Here is a 16958-nt window from a genome sequence, read left to right on the forward strand (position 1 = left end):
CTTTTCCCTTCTTTTCTGATTTCAAATATCTTTCGAACATTCCACCTTTATACAATTCTGTGAATGAGGGAGAAAACAGATCAAGTGACATTCTTTCAAATATCGTTGCCATGGACGAAAATGAAGCTGTGTCAAAGGGATTTTGTTCATGAGGAGAATTCCAAGGATATCATGGCAATTATGTCACTGAAAAATGGTAAATTAAAAATTTTAACCAGGAGGTATCTTTAGTATTGAGATCTCTAGAAAAAAAAATCTTCACTCTTGTTCCCCTCCTTAAAAAAAAAAAAATTTCTTAAGTTGAACAATGGTCTGTTTAGCGCAGGTACTGACATCATCATTATCTGCCTTTGGTCAAGAGTGCAATGCGTGATAGGGGCAAATCATCCGATGAGGATTGGGTTTTATCCTTCACGCCCAAAAAAATTACCAGTTTATTTTATAAAATATTTTTAGATCTATGAAAAATAACTTCTGCACAATTCCAAAATAACTTTAAATTTATCGAGAATTGTATTGAGATTGAAAAAGCTTTTAAATAAAAAGTCTTCTTTATTGCTAGGGTCCTTTTCAGAATATCAAACACACATAAACGCACAATAGTACGTAGCAGACTTTCTGGCTTCGAGTTTTAGTTGTTACTCGAAAATGGTTAAAACTAGTTTCAACTATTGAGTTGAGGCGTCGTTGAAGCCAATAATGTGACCTTGCTCAACATACAAACTTATGTATTAATTTACCTACTAAGAATCTTTTTCCTATTTGGCCTCAAATAATCGCTGTGAAACCGCTTACAACCATATTCAAGTGGCGACTGAAATTGGAAAGTGCATCAATTGGGGGAGAGGGCTGTATATCCCAGATTTTTTGCCATTCCTAGATTTTTTTTAACCTTCCTAGATAAAAAACAATCTTTTTCAGGTATTTTAATTGAAAAATGGCTTTTTTGGTATTTTCATTGAAAAAACGGCAAATGTGCCCCCATAGACGTTAAATAGTGTACTTTAATAGTGGAATGTACTTTTTGCATTTGTAAGAAATGCAGAAAAGTACCTTGTATTCTTACGTGGTTCGATTTTTATTCAAATCTGAGTTTCCTTTTGTTTCTCTTATTTGTAATCTGTATAGCGTTTGTTTGTTTTCTTTGCTTTTAATTTTCTATTTAAGTTTATTTTTTGTTTACATATTATTTCCCAGTTGAGAAGAGATATTCAGACTTTTTATATTAAAAAGTTCTACTTTTTTTTTAATGTCTTTAATATTTTTACGTGTTATTAATATTTTTTCGTTTCGAAAGCAAAAAGCCACCATGAGTTATTTTATAAGTCATTCATTGCCAAAATTGGTTAAATACGTCTTTTGGTCTAATGTAAACAGTAAGCCTAAGTATACAAAAATAGCAAAATGATTTGGCAACAACGCAGTTTCTGGATTTTTTTTTGTGTTTCCGGATTTCAGTTTCTGCATTGAGTTGTCCAATAGTGTTGCAATAATGTAATTCAAAAAGATAAAATAAGTTTACATCTGACGACTAAAAAATATGACAAAGGGTATGCTAGAACCAAGGCCCTTTCGGGGGGAGGTTAAGGGGTTTGAACCCCCCCCCCCCCACCACCAAAATTATTGTCTGATTCGTAAAAATGTATCAAAACTGGATGTAAAATTTTTTGATGTGTTTTTTAAGTTCTTTGCCCCCCCCCTCTGGAATATGACCCTGACTAACGACCTTGGTTAACTACCCTAGTTAACGAGTCTAGTTAGAAAACCAGGAAATTCAGAAATGGAAAGGTGAAGTCGCATCCTGGGCGTCCCATGGAGTTTACCAACAATGGAAGGAGGGCTGGGGAATGATATTTATTTTAAAGTTGGTTTTGAATAGCGATGAAATTAATAGCATATGTCAGGAAGGGGTAATTTTGTCGCAAGAAGAAGAAGGAAAAGAAGAGACGGAGAGGAAGAAGAAAATATTGGGAAAAGGTAAGAGTAATGGATGTCTGTAGAAGAAGAAGAGGAAGAAGAAAATATTTAGAGAGGGTAAGAGCAATGGATGCCCCTTATTCATGCCTCATGTGTGGAGAAGTTAGAGAGGATCAGCCTCACTTTGTGGCCTTTATCATGAATTGCTGGATTCAATGAAAGATTTATTTTTAAGTAGGGTCGAATCAAATTAGCGGCTTGTTTCAGTAATGAGTTTCAATGATTTTGGGCAATTAAAAAAATTACAAACTGGGTCACAGAGATACTACAAATGTCACATAGAGACACTTTTTATGGGAATGGGTAGGGTGAGTGCTTAAAATATGGTCGTATGTAAGTTGTTTTTTTTCTATTTTATTTTGGATGCGTCTATTAATTGTTGTTTCGAACATATTGTATGTTGCCATGGCTTTTTAAAAATAAATATCTATATAACTATCTATCAAAAACCAACAATTCATGTTCTTTATCACTTTATGTGATAAAGAACAAAACATATGGAAAACATTTCTTAGAATGCCAAGGTTTCTGCAAAACTTTCCTTTTGATCAATCCAGTGTGGTCTTTAAAATGAAAATTGTTATCTACAAGGATACCTAGTCAAAGGACATGGATGTCCTTTACTCTAGTATTAGAGGCTTTGGATAGATGAACTTCAGGTACTTGAGGACAAGTCCAGGATATGTGAGGAAAAACTAAGAAACTCGATTTGGAAACAAATTACGCAAGAGAGAAATCATAAAACCAAAACTCTCTCGAAGAGGTTCACTAACAGGTCCACTAATTCGTCCTCTGTTCTCCTGGAAGTCACAAGGGTTGTATCATCAGCAACAGCAACAAGAGAATCCAAGGCAGTCGAACAATGGTTATGCGCACGAGAGAATGTTGGATGACATAGACGACAATAATATAGAAGATTTTCATTTCTAACTGCAAAAGCTAGATCATTTACATATACTAAGAACATTTATGGCACTTTGACCCTTGAGGGACCTCATGGTCAATATTTGACGTGAACGGAAAGGCAGATAAACAGAAATTATTCTACCAGACATGTAATATTCAAACGAAAGAACAAGAAGAATCCGAAGAAGAATCCAAGACAATCCAAATTAGGCAAACCATATTTTTAGAGATAATAACAAAAAAGAGGTGATATTTCAAAATTTAGAGGGAAATCATGAGGTGCATATGCCTTCCCCCAAATTGACAACCACTCTCTTAGTACAAAAAAAGAATTCCTTTCAATAATCTTTTTGTAATGTGTTTTTTTTTCTTGTAAAATTTATTTTTGGTAATTAGACGCCTTTTGAATTTGGAAAAGACAATTCGTTTCAAGAGACCAATTTGTCTGATGAATGTATCATACGCAGTACAGGCATTATTCAATTTCACTTTGGAATTACGTTTAAAGTACTTCATAACGGTTCAAGAGTTAACAGGGTACGCTATTTGTTCACTATAAGATTTTTTAGTTTCTGTAACCAAGAATTAACTTGACTAGAACTGAATTGACTAGAATTGACTTGGCAGTCTTTCCATAATTTACAAATAATGGAATAAATAGTAATAACAAAAATAGAATAATAATTAGAATAGAATAGAATAAGGGATTAGAGTAAATGACAGAAAACTATCTAGAGCAGATATATAGATATTCAGTTTTAATGAAACTTACATCACTCGAAAGTGTGAATTTTTTCGATTAAATGGATCAGATTTTTTTTTTAACTTTAGCAAAGAGCAATCCTATAAATGTTCAGGTATACCTGCTAGGAAAACGTATAAAAGTTGCTCAAAGAAATTATCATTTGAACAATTTAGCCACTTTGGGAGTTCTCTGTAATGCCACCCACTTTGACTGACAATGGCACCAACAAAAGGGACGTAAAATCTTTCACTCGCATTTCACAATTGAATCACAAATTCTCGACAGCTCTCGATGATGGCTAGTCTCTTAAGAAAGTTCGCTAGCAGATTCTTTGTCTTTGACGCATTCAGTCGATGGCTGAGGCTCACAAAATGATTTTAGGCATCAAATCCCCATTAAGTTCAAAAGAGAAACTGTTTAGATGCAGAGATTAGACACTTGAAATATACTTAGGTATTTTGTCTGAAATAAGTATTTAACTAAATTCTTAAGAATCTTCTTACTTGACGCTTTAAAGAGTGGCTACAAATAAAATTCTGACTACAAAATAATAGTTAACTAAAAGTGGCTACAAAACAAATTCTTAAGAATCTTCCTACTTGACGCTTTAAAGAGTGGCTACGAATAAAATTCTGGCTACAAAATAAGAGTTAACTAAAAGTGGCTACAAAATAAATTCTTAAGAATCTTTCTACTTGATGCTTTAAAGAGTAGCTACAAATAAAATTCTGGCTACAAAATAAAAGTTAACTAAAAGTGGCTACAAAATAAATTCTTAAGAATCTTTCTACTTGATGCTTTAAAGAGTGGCTACGAATAAAATTCTGACTACAAAATAATAGTTAACTAAAAGTGGCTACAAAACAAATTCTTAAGAATCTTCCTACTTGACGCTTTAAAGAGTGGCTACGAATAAAATTCTGGCTACAAAATAAGAGTTAACTAAAAGTGGCTACAAAACAAATTCTTAAGAATCTTCCTACTTGACGCTTTAAAGAGTGGCTACGAATAAAATTCTGGCTACAAAATAAGAGTTAACTAAAAGTGGCTACAAAATAAATTCTTAAGAATCTTCCTACTTGACGCTTTAAAGAGTGGCTACGAATAAAATTCTGACTACAAAATAATAGTTAACTAAAAGTGGCTACAAAATAAATTCTTAAGAATCTTCCTACTTGACGCTTTAAAGAGTGACTACGAATAAAATTCTGGCTACAAAATAAGAGTTAACTAAAAGTGGCTACAAAATAAATTCTTAAGAATCTTTCTACTTGATGCTTTAAAGAGTAGCTACAAATAAAATTCTGGCTACAAAATAAAAGTTAACTAAAAGTGGCTACAAAATAAATTCTTAAGAATCTTTCTACTTGATGCTTTAAAGAGTAGCTACAAATAAAATTCTGGCTACAAAATAAAAGTTAACTAAAAGTGGCTACAAAATAAATTCTTAAGAATCTTTCTACTTGATGCTTTAAAGAGTCGCTACAAATAAAATTCTGGCTACAAAATAAAAGTTAAATAAAAGTGGCTACAAAATAAATTCTTAAGAATCTTCCTACTTGACGCTTTAAAGAGTGGCTACAAATAAAATTCTGGCTACAAAATAAAAGTTAACTAAAAGTGGCTACAAAATAAATTCTTAAGAATCTTCCTACTTGACGCTTTAAAGAGTGGCTACAAATAAAATTCTGGCTACAAAATAAAAGTTAACTAAAAGTGGCTACAAAATAAATTCTTAAGAATCTTTCTACTTGATGCTTTAAAGAGTGGCTACAAATAAAATTATGGCTTCAAAATAAAAGTTAACTAAAAGTGGCTACAAAATAAATTCTTAAGAATCTTTCTACATGATGCTTTAAAGAGTGGCTACGAATAAAATTCTGGCTACAAAATAAAAGTTAGCTAAAAGTGGCTACAAAATAAATTCTTAAGAATCTTTCTACTTGATGCTTTAAAGAGTGGCTACAAATAAAATTATGGCTACAAAATAAAAGTTAACTAAAAGTGGCTACAAAATAAATTCTTAAGAATCTTTCTACTTGATGCTTTAAAGAGTGGCTACGAATAAAATTCTGGCTACAAAATAAAAGTTAACTAAAAGTGGCTACAAAATAAATTCTTAAGAATCTTTCTACTTGATGCTTTAAAGAGTGGCTACGAATAAAATTCTGGCTACAAAATAAAAGTTAACTAAAAGTGGCTACAAAATAAATTCTTAAGAATCTTTCTACTTGACGCTTTAAAGAGTGGCTACAAATAAAATTCTGGCTACAAAATAAAAGTTAACTAAAAGTGGCTACAAAATAAATTCTTAAGAATCTTCCTACTTGACGCTTTAAAGAGTGGCTACAAATAAAATTCTGGCTACAAAATAAAAGTTAACTAAAAGTGGCTACAAAATAAATTCTTAAGAATCTTTCTACTTGATGCTTTAAAGAGTGGCTAAAAATAAAATTATGGCTACAAAATAAAAGTTAACTAAAAGTGGCTACAAAATAAATTCTTAAGAATCTTTCTACTTGATGCTTTAAAGAGTGGCTACGAATAAAATTCTGGCTACAAAATAAAAGTTAGCTAAAAGTGGCTACAAAATAAATTCTTAAGAATCTTTCTACTTGATGCTTTAAAGAGTGGCTACAAATAAAATTATGGCTACAAAATAAAAGTTAACTAAATGTGGCTACAAAATAAATTCTTAAGAATCTTTCTACTTGATGCTTTAAAGAGTGGCTACAAATAAAATTATGGCTACAAAATAATAGTTAACTAAAAGTGGCTACAAAACAAATTCTTAAGAATCTTCCTACTTGACGCTTTAAAGAGTGGCTACGAATAAAATTCTGGCTACAAAATAAGAGTTAACTAAAAGTGGCTACAAAATAAATTCTTAAGAATCTTTCTACTTGATGCTTTAAAGAGTAGCTACAAATAAAATTCTGGCTACAAAATAAAAGTTAACTAAAAGTGGCTACAAAATAAATTCTTAAGAATCTTTCTACTTGATGCTTTAAAGAGTCGCTACAAATAAAATTCTGGCTACAAAATAAAAGTTAAATAAAAGTGGCTACAAAATAAATTCTTAAGAATCTTCCTACTTGACGCTTTAAAGAGTGGCTACAAATAAAATTCTGGCTACAAAATAAAAGTTAACTAAAAGTGGCTACAAAATAAATTCTTAAGAATCTTCCTACTTGACGCTTTAAAGAGTGGCTACAAATAAAATTCTGGCTACAAAATAAAAGTTAACTAAAAGTGGCTACAAAATAAATTCTTAAGAATCTTTCTACTTGATGCTTTAAAGAGTAGCTACAAATAAAATTATGGCTACAAAATAAAAGTTAACTAAAAGTGGCTACAAAATAAATTCTTAAGAATCTTTCTACATGATGCTTTAAAGAGTGGCTACGAATAAAATTCTGGCTACAAAATAAAAGTTAGCTAAAAGTGGCTACAAAATAAATTCTTAAGAATCTTTCTACTTGATGCTTTAAAGAGTGGCTACAAATAAAATTATGGCTACAAAATAAAAGTTAACTAAAAGTGGCTACAAAATAAATTCTTAAGAATCTTTCTACTTGATGCTTTAAAGAGTGGCTACGAATAAAATTCTGGCTACAAAATAAAAGTTAACTAAAAGTGGCTACAAAATAAATTCTTAAGAATCTTTCTACTTGATGCTTTAAAGAGTGGCTACGAATAAAATTCTGGCTACAAAATAAAAGTTAACTAAAAGTGGCTACAAAATAAATTCTTAAGAATCTTTCTACTTGACGCTTTAAAGAGTGGCTACAAATAAAATTCTGGCTACAAAATAAAAGTTAACTAAAAGTGGCTACAAAATAAATTCTTAAGAATCTTCCTACTTGACGCTTTAAAGAGTGGCTACAAATAAAATTCTGGCTACAAAATAAAAGTTAACTAAAAGTGGCTACAAAATAAATTCTTAAGAATCTTTCTACTTGATGCTTTAAAGAGTGGCTACAAATAAAATTATGGCTACAAAATAAAAGTTAACTAAAAGTGGCTACAAAATAAATTCTTAAGAATCTTTCTACTTGATGCTTTAAAGAGTGGCTACGAATAAAATTCTGGCTACAAAATAAAAGTTAGCTAAAAGTGGCTACAAAATAAATTCTTAAGAATCTTTCTACTTGATGCTTTAAAGAGTGGCTACAAATAAAATTATGGCTACAAAATAAAAGTTAACTAAAAGTGGCTACAAAATAAATTCTTAAGAATCTTTCTACTTGATGCTTTAAAGAGTGGCTACGAATAAAATTCTGGCTACAAAATAAAAGTTAACTAAAAGTGGCTACAAAATAAATTCTAAAGAATCTTTCTACTTGATGCTTTAAAGAGTGGCTGCAAATAAAATTCCGGCTACAAAATAAAAGTTAACTAAAAGTGGCTACAAAATAAATTCTTAAGAATCTTTCTAATTGATGCTTTAAAGAGTGGCTACAAATAAAATTACAAGAAATAAGGAGTCAGACATTTTCAAGATTTCGCCATTTAGAGGATACTCTTTTTCAATTAATTTGATCTTTAATTTAATGAAATTTTTGAGGTGCCATGCATGACAAACTTCGAAACCCGTGCCAAGCGTGGTACAATTTGTGCCTCATTTTTGTGCGCCATGTAGTGGACATGATTTTTCAAAGTAAATAGTCCTTTTGAAATTTATTATTCAATCTCTAGGACAATTAAAAAAAAATCAGACTTAAAAATCCTTTGACAGTTTAAAGAAACTTGTGTACAAAACCTTGGTACTGATTTTTCCTTTGTTATTAATATCTGAATGAACGATTCAATCGTTCTTCTTGTTGAATGACTCAACAAGAATAAGGCCAACAACTTTAATTCTAAATTATTCAGTGCCATCTAATTCACATCACAAACAAAATCCCTTGGTCGTGAACCAACAATAAAGGGATTTACGAATATTAGTTTGGCTGTCCAGAATCAAAACATATTTTTTATTGCTAGGATGATGACGAAAATATACAAAGTTTGAACATTTTACATCCAATACTACTAAGTCGTTTGTAGCAAGTATATGATGAGAATGTAACTCCTTTTCCAGGTGGAGGCTTAGAAAAAAATACCTTCTTTCTTAATATAGCAAAAGTTAAAATAGTACTAATTTAGCCGATCCACTCCACATAAAGAAACTTAATTAAAAAAAATAGTTCATAACTTCCTAGAAAAGTTTATTCAAAAGATTATCTAGGCGTAAACCACTTTCACCAGCCCCATCCCCTAATATGCAAATATATAGCCCAAATTGTATATGCTCATGTATTTGCCCTATGTCACTCTTTTGTTTTAACTTAATGCCCGTGAACTGAAGCAACAGTGACGAAACAAAGAAACTGAAAAACGAATGGGAAATATATAGTTTAGGTTATATATTTTCACGTTAGGGGAGGGGTGGAATGGGTCTTTGCGCATAGAGATTCTGTTGACTGCAATTTTTAGGCATATTTTTTAAATTAATATTTTTTTGAAGTTTTGTTATGAGGAGTGGAGCTGCTAAATCAACACCTTTTAATCTTTCTAAGAAAAACTTGTCATTCAAAGGCTGGTTTCATCCCCCAGATTCACTCAAAGCTTTTATTGGTCCAATAAAACACATGGAATTTCTTCTGAACTACATTAAAGAAAGATTTAAAGGAAATAGGAACTTCTTGGGAGGGTGTAAAGAGGGAGGTTCTGAATAGGTTGAGATGGAGAAGAGTGTGCGTAGCTGTGTTGGCCTCACGCGGCTTGGTGCTGCGGTGAGTTTTTAGTAGTAGGAGTAGCAGTAGTAATCGCAATGAGTCATGTCTTACCGACAAAAAACACCATTCGTTTATCCGATGAAAAGTGTCTTGAGATATAAGACCATGTAAGGAAAAATTTTCGATGGGGTGCAGACTTCCCATTACCCTGGTGTACATCTCAGAGCACCGCGTGTTCCCTAAAATTCCACCACACTTGGTACAGTTTCACCTCGCTTGGCACAATCCTCAATGTGCTTGGCACAGCTCTACTACGCTTAGCACACGCCACCTAGCGTTCATGATTTCTGAGGGAGAGCAACCCCTCGAAATTATCCCAAAAAATAAAAAAGCGAATTTGCCTTATAAGACAGACTAGTAACACTTATTGTGAATATCGACTGGTTAAGAGAAATTCTAAAAGATTTAACGATCCTCCCTTCGTCTCAATCAACTTATCGCTATAAACTGGCAACGGAATCTCAGTTGTAATTTTGCAAACCGTCCAAAGCTAACAATTTTTTCACGAAACGATCAGTTTACAAAATAAAAAAAAAACGGTGTAAATAATCGATCTTTTAAAACCATAAGTGCCATAATCAGAATTTGGCACGAAAAAAAGCCCAAAGCCAGAGGTGCCATTTGGGCCAAATCATGGGGCATTTGACGGAACTTGAGACGTTTATTATGAATCTAACCTACTTTCAAAGTTTACAATGATTAATAGCAAATAGCGTAATTACCCCAAGGGTCGTCAGGTAATTACGCTCTTTGGCTAATAGGCGTGCAGTTAGTTCAAATCATTTGAACAGAATGGATTATGTTGGACATAATGGATAATTATGGCCGGAAAAGGGCCCTTTGTGGTGGAAGCTTGGCCCCCCTGGAAAATCTGGGGTGGGCGTACAACCACCCTGTTGTAGCACGGTGGATTGATACTCCGCTTGGCAATACGGGGCCCAGGGTTCGATCCCACCGCAACAAGGGGGACAACGTTGCTAATCGTCCCTGTAAAGAAAACCCAGCAGCTGAAATGTCGATTCGACGCCCTATACGCCAGGAATGGCCCATGAGGATCCTTCTTTATCCAACCCCCTGCCCTACGTAGTGCCTGACGGAACCACTACAAAACACGATTTGGCCAAAATGTAGAGATAGCTAGAGGTAGGTGGATAGATTTTTATTTAAAATCTTTATATCACATACACATCAATTAGTCGCAATAGGGATGTTCTGGCCTGTAATAGCGACTACATTCATGTTATTTTACTCATTCGACGCCCTATACAGCAGAAATGACCCATGAGGATCCTTCTTTATCCAACCCCCTGCCCTACGTAGTACCTGACGGAACCACTACAAAACAAGATTTGGCCAAAATGTAGAGATAGCTAGAGGTAGGTGGATAGATTTTTACTTAAAATCTTTATATCACATGCATATAAATTAGTCGCAATAGGGATGTTCTGCCCTGTAATAGCGACTACATTCATGTTACTTTAATCATCAATCATACTAACTCATTAAATACACAAATAATTAATGGATAGTTACAGCTATTTTAAGGAGAAATGTTAATAAATTATGAGCAGTACCATTACACTTCTCGGTTTATACTCTTTCCATATGTTACACCACTTTTCTGACAATAAACCCTCCTCCTTGATGGTCCCATATATAGCCCTAATTCTACATTTCTTCACTGTTTTTGTCTTTTGATGATTTGATTATCTAATTTTTTATAGCGTTTCTTTTATTATTATTTTTATACACCCTTGGGTTATATTTGGGAGCATCAGAAGATGGGTGAGAAGTATTGCAGCGACAGATTTAGAGGGAAATTTTGGGGGAGTCCTGTGAATGCGACAGGGGTGCCAATGATCAAAATCTTAGGGGGGGGGGGGCAATTTGACAAAGATGCCAATAATTGACCAAATTGTCTTTTTCACCATTTTTATTCAAAAAAGAGTAAAACGAGGAATAAGGGAGCCCGAAGAATCTTGAGGGGAGTTGTCCCTCCTTGTCCCCTAGATCTGGAACTGGTGCATTGTCAGAAAAGCCACGGTTGTGCTTAAAAAGAGCACCACCTTAAAAATAAGGGATCTTTTGGTACTACTTATGTTTCATTAAGACGTTTCCTTCAAAAAAAGCCCTAGCTCTTCAGTATTACATTGACGTCTAATTTAAGTCTAATTTAATTGACGTCTAATTAAGTATTACATTGACGTCTAATTTAGTATTACATTGACGTCTAATTCTAATTAAGAATTAACAATAATTCTTTACTAAAAGCAAATTTAGCCAGTGCCAATTATAGCCAATCAGATTTTTCATAAATTTTTCTGATTGCCTGAAAAACTATGATAAATTCAGATTGGCATATATTTGCATAGTTAAATCTTAATACTAGCAAAATATCGCTGTGAATTGGCCTTTGTCTGAAGTTTTCTGGAATTTAGTTCATGCCAGCTAATCAGGGAGATTCACCATCAGTCCTTGGGACTTCTAGAACCAGTCCTTATAGAACTTTCTTCCTCTTTTTGTTTGATTATTCGGCGATGCTAGCTAATCAGGGAGCTTCACTATCAGTCCTTGGGACTTCTAGAACCAGTCCTTATAGAACTTTCTTGCTCTTCTTGTTTGATTATTCGGCGATGCTAATGCATAATTTCCGTATAATTCCAGGTGTATGAGAATCTAAACTGACGGCGGAACATTTATAATCTCAACAAATTAGATCTAATACAATCAGGTGGGAAATTAACTATACCCAGAGCCTTTCCTGCGGCTCTGGGTAGCCCTCCAGCCACGGCACTGCATCTGCCCTGGTTGCCCCTCTACCCCGTTTTGAACGGCTGTGGCTATATGCTATGGAGAATCGGTGATGACATTACCATTTTCATATCCATTATACGGTAAAACTTTACTTTCGTCACAAGGTTTCGAAACTACGCATATAGCAAGATTCTCATGGTCGCATATTGTTACTTTGTCATTGTTAGAGAAGCGCGTTCACTTTTTTGCTCTCTAAAATCCCCCTTAAACAAACTGAAAATGCATAAAGTGGGCAGGGTTTTGAAGCCGTGGGAAATGTTGGGGCTGGGCAATATCAATGAATAATGACATAAAAACATTATACAATCATCATAATCTAGCTATATGCTGTAATTAAAAAAAAAAAAAAAAAAAAAAAAAAAAAAAAAAAAAAAAAAAAAAAAAAAAACTGAAATATCCTCCCTTCGAACTTTTAACATCACAGAAGCTTGCCCTTGACTAACCGCAATTCCTGGGGAAACTAGGGTTGCAATGATGAAAGATCATGACCATAACAAACAAGGCTTAACCAATCAGCAAAAAGTGCGCCATAAACATCAACTAACAATTCAACCAATCAGCAATAAAAGTGATGTCAAAAACAAACAATAACGGACGACATAAGCTTAACATTATCGTAGACAAGATCAGGCTAGGTTAGTCTTACAAAAGCTTCTTTTTCTCCATTTTTCTCTTTGAGGCTCCGGTCCAAATAATTATTAAATAAATATAGAATACAGACGTCGCCCCGCTGCCCGCGGGGCCCATGCACTGATACGTTTCGCTCTATAGGTAATATTACCTGTAAGCAAAATCAGAAGTGTATTCCCTGCCTTTCGTAATATTTAACTAATCGCTCTGATTTGCCGGTTCAAGATTCGTCACAGGCCAATGTCACAACAGCTTTTACTGCAATTGTTCAGAAACAGCTGGCTAATTTAAACTCGAAAGTGAAAGTGAACCATCTTGTATATTATCATTAATGAATGCGTCAGTTTTTTATTTATTATTCGACTTCCTACTATACATAAATTACCAGTGATAACTGGAATTAGTACTTAAAATGTATCATTCCTATTGTACAGCCCTAATTTTTCCTTCGGCATCAAAACCCTGCCCACTTTACGCATTTTTAGTTTGCCCCAGGGAAGAGGAGGGTCAACCAAAAATGGATGCGCTTCTAGAATTATTATTTCTAAGTGCTACAGTATGGAAACTTTGCTACGTCGCAGCATAGTTTCCAGTTTAGACAGCTTGTGACGAAAGTAAGGTTTTACCCTTTATGCTTCTTCGGATTAGTATGGGGACGCTTTCGCATAATCTCATCACTTTCATCAAATTTCGAGCCCTGTAGTGCAGAATATAATAATAAATTATATAATAATATTTACTTTTTATAAATTCTATTATATTTATATAATTTTTAGTGTAATTAACTATAGAATTTTTTCACTCCGAATTATTGGGGGGGGGGACAACCCCCTCGAAACGACGCCACTGCTGCAGTTTGATGCTACACGCAGCTCAAGTTCTGGGTCCCTTATTACCACGTTGAGATCAAACCTTCTGCACTATTTATATATATTCTGCACCTCATTAGTTTAAAAAATAACATTTGGTATTTTTATTAAAAAACTTACATGTTTATGATCATGTTTTGCTGTTGCAATAGCAGCCAAAAGTACCAAAGCCGTTAATATTCTAATCATTCTTTGACAGAACCTAGACAACAACTGAATGCTGATTACTAGAATAGGAAAGGTGTTTCAACTTTTGGCCAGCTCGGAGGCAATCTGTCCTCGTTTCCAATCATGCGCAAGTCTTCAAATTCCTCCTCAACAACCCTTACAGGATAAAAACTCTTCTAATTAGTATTTCCGGTGTAGAAACCCTCAAAGCACGTAAAAGATAAGACCCTTGACAGATCATTGTGTTAAACTTGTTCCATATCAGGGCTTTAATATGATCAAACGTAATTTAGATATAAGATAAGATAAAATGTATTTAAATTCAGAAAGATGGCTATATACACAAAAAGCACAAATGATATAGACATATCTCAGCGATCTCTACTTTCCCAAATTCCTATCAGATAGATTTCACATAAATGAAACACTTCGTTTTATCAATAGACTAAGATTTAGTTTTCATAAACAGATTTTCAAAATATCTCGCTAATCTGCTAACAAAATGTGGAGATGTACTTTCCCATAAGATGACACAGAATTTTGTCATCAAACAGTTCGTGGTAACGAACTGTAAGTAAGGAGAACCTCGGCTCAATAGTAAGCGAAACTCTAAAAAACTTTATTTTAATATCAATAGACACCTCAAAAGAATCAGCTTATTATGCTGATTCCAAATATATAAGATCTGGCACGTACGCAGGGGGGGCCTTCGGGCCCGCCTCCACGAAATTTTTTGAAATGTTTAATTTCCCCATGGTTTCTTGGGATTTCTGGCAAAAATAGGACATTTATTAAGAATCTAGATACATGTGTGAAGCCTGTTTTGGGGGATTTTACAGCATGAAATTATCTGGTCAAGTCACTGCCCAATTATTAATCCATTTTCTGTCTAACTTTTTAACCTCTTTGAAGTAATTAGCCATTGTACTGTTATTTTTTTTGTAAAGAGAGTTTGCTTTCCATAGCAAAATAAGAATTATCCTTGATATTAGGGCATTTATCCCCCCCCCCCTTTTCAGGATAGAGTAAAGCTTTTAATGGATCAATTTTGGAAACTATCATTTTTAATTAAAATCTACATTTTTGCAATAGAAGAACTACCCCCCCCCCCCCACAGCACCCATATTGCACTATTAACCTTAAAATTTCCCTTTCACTGGGATATAATAGATTAATCACTGGCTCTAAATCTCTATGAACATAACCTGAGCCTAAAAATTAACTTTTGAGGCTTCAGTCTTCTTCCCCCCCCCCCATCCGCTACAATGCTACAGATTAAATTTAATCTGTATTTTCCGATATACGTGCTTTTTGAATTACTAAATAAAAAAAAGTGCTACTTTATATCTGCTGTTTCGAAGGTTTTGACCCCCCCCCCACCCGAAAAATATTCCTGCGTACGTGCCTGTAAAAGATTGATGTATATTGATACCAACCTTGTATATTTGATATATATTCATCAAGTTTAGTGTTACCCATCAAAATCTAAGAAAATTCGCCTGATTTTTGAAATTGGGGGGAAACACTCACTACAGCTCAAGAAATCTTTATGAAATCAGGCGTACAAGATAACTCTACTGCAGAGGTTTCAAGCTGGTATTTGCAAAAATGTGAAATTACTATTTTTTTGCAAGAAGACAGATCGCGAATGCGTGTTTATTTGTTTTTGCTTTTTCCCAGGGGTGATAGTATTGAAATAATGGTCCTAGAAGATCGGGAGAGGGTGCACTCGGACGGAAAATTAAAAGTTGGAGCGTCCTTTTTAAGTGACCAAGAAGGTTGAAGGGCGACTGAGCCCCATTCCTCACCCATTTTCCCCAAAGCTATTTGATCAAAATTTTGAGGTAGCCATTTTGTTTAGTATAGTTGAAAGATCAAATAACTGTGTTTTTAGGTGTAAAGTGAATCCCCAAATTCCGTAAGGGGAGAGGCCTGTAAATTATGAAATCTACCCGTCATTTACGCATAGTATTTGTTATTGGGATTACAGACTTTTTTTAAGGGGGAAGGGGGTGCTTGGGGAGATTCCTATTGGTAGAATCGTCCTTGGAGAAGCCATTTTGGGGGAGGGGGATTTTCCATGGGAAACATTTCATTGGAGGATTTGACAGAATTACTATACAAACTTCTTTTTAATTGTCTTATACTCTTTTTGCCAAATTTTCATGTTGAGATGACCCAGGGGGAATTAATCAAGGCATATTTTCCACGTGTTTTGAATTCCGGGAATTAACTTCGACGAAAGGAGGCATTTTTGGAGTAACCGATAAGCCGGTTAGACGTTAAAGTCTTATATGAATGAAAAAATGCCTGGGAGAATTTTTCAGGCTGAATCGTTCGCAAGCAATTTTGTAGGGAGGGGGATTTTCAGCGAGCGAGGACGGAACTGGCTGGAGGGAGTTTGACGTGGGGGGTTGTTGCACATTACGTTGGATGAAATTACAATGGAGGAGTTTTCTGTCAGGGGGAGGGTTATATTTCATATAGGGGAAGCCATATTTACCACCATCATTTGAAAAATGACCAGAAGTTATTTCGTATATGAAGGGTTGTCCCATCCTCAATACCTGGCTCTTTACGGTAAAGTTTGACTGTTTGTTCCAATTTTTTAAGAGCGGCTACTGAAACACATTTAATTGAATAAGAATAAGAAGCTTTTTTAAAAATAGCCACAGCTTTAGCGTAAAGAGCAATATATTAAGGATGGGGCAACCCTTCATGTACAGAATAAATTTGTCAAATTAAAATGCAAATTTCGTTTTAATTTTCCATGTAGGGTGAGTTTAAATTCAGAGGTGACATTTGGGCCAAACCTTGGGGTGGGCATGAACTCCATTTTGGGCCCCCAACTTTCACGTAAGAAAAAATGAGAGTTTTGGCAGTACATCGATCGAATATTCTAAGTAAAAACTAGTTGAAAGCGACACAAAAAAACAGTAAACTGACGACACAAACACTTCAACGTTGAGAAACTGAAAGACAAGGAAGCAACTCAAATGTTCCAGTTAGAACTTTCAAATAAATTTGAAGCCCTACGATGGGAATCAGACCAAAATACTGAAAAGTGCA

The 16958-nt window shown here is 34.2% G+C and overlaps 1 protein-coding gene across 1 annotated transcript in view; it reads right to left on the minus strand.

Moving 5' to 3' along the window:
• The window catches only part of LOC136024727 (glutamic acid-rich protein-like), a 133395-nt gene extending 119399 nt beyond the window's left edge, over positions 1–13996 (minus strand). The window contains exon 1 of the mRNA XM_065700156.1: positions 13842–13996. Coding sequence (XP_065556228.1) covers positions 13842–13910 — 69 coding nt within the window. The 5' untranslated portion in view covers positions 13911–13996. The remainder of the gene's footprint in view (positions 1–13841) is intronic.
• Between the last annotated feature and the right edge of the window lie 2962 nt (positions 13997–16958).

The sequence above is a fragment of the Artemia franciscana genome, chromosome 3 (genome assembly GCF_032884065.1).
Source record: "Artemia franciscana chromosome 3, ASM3288406v1, whole genome shotgun sequence".
NCBI classification, from domain to species: Eukaryota; Metazoa; Arthropoda; class Branchiopoda; order Anostraca; family Artemiidae; genus Artemia; species Artemia franciscana.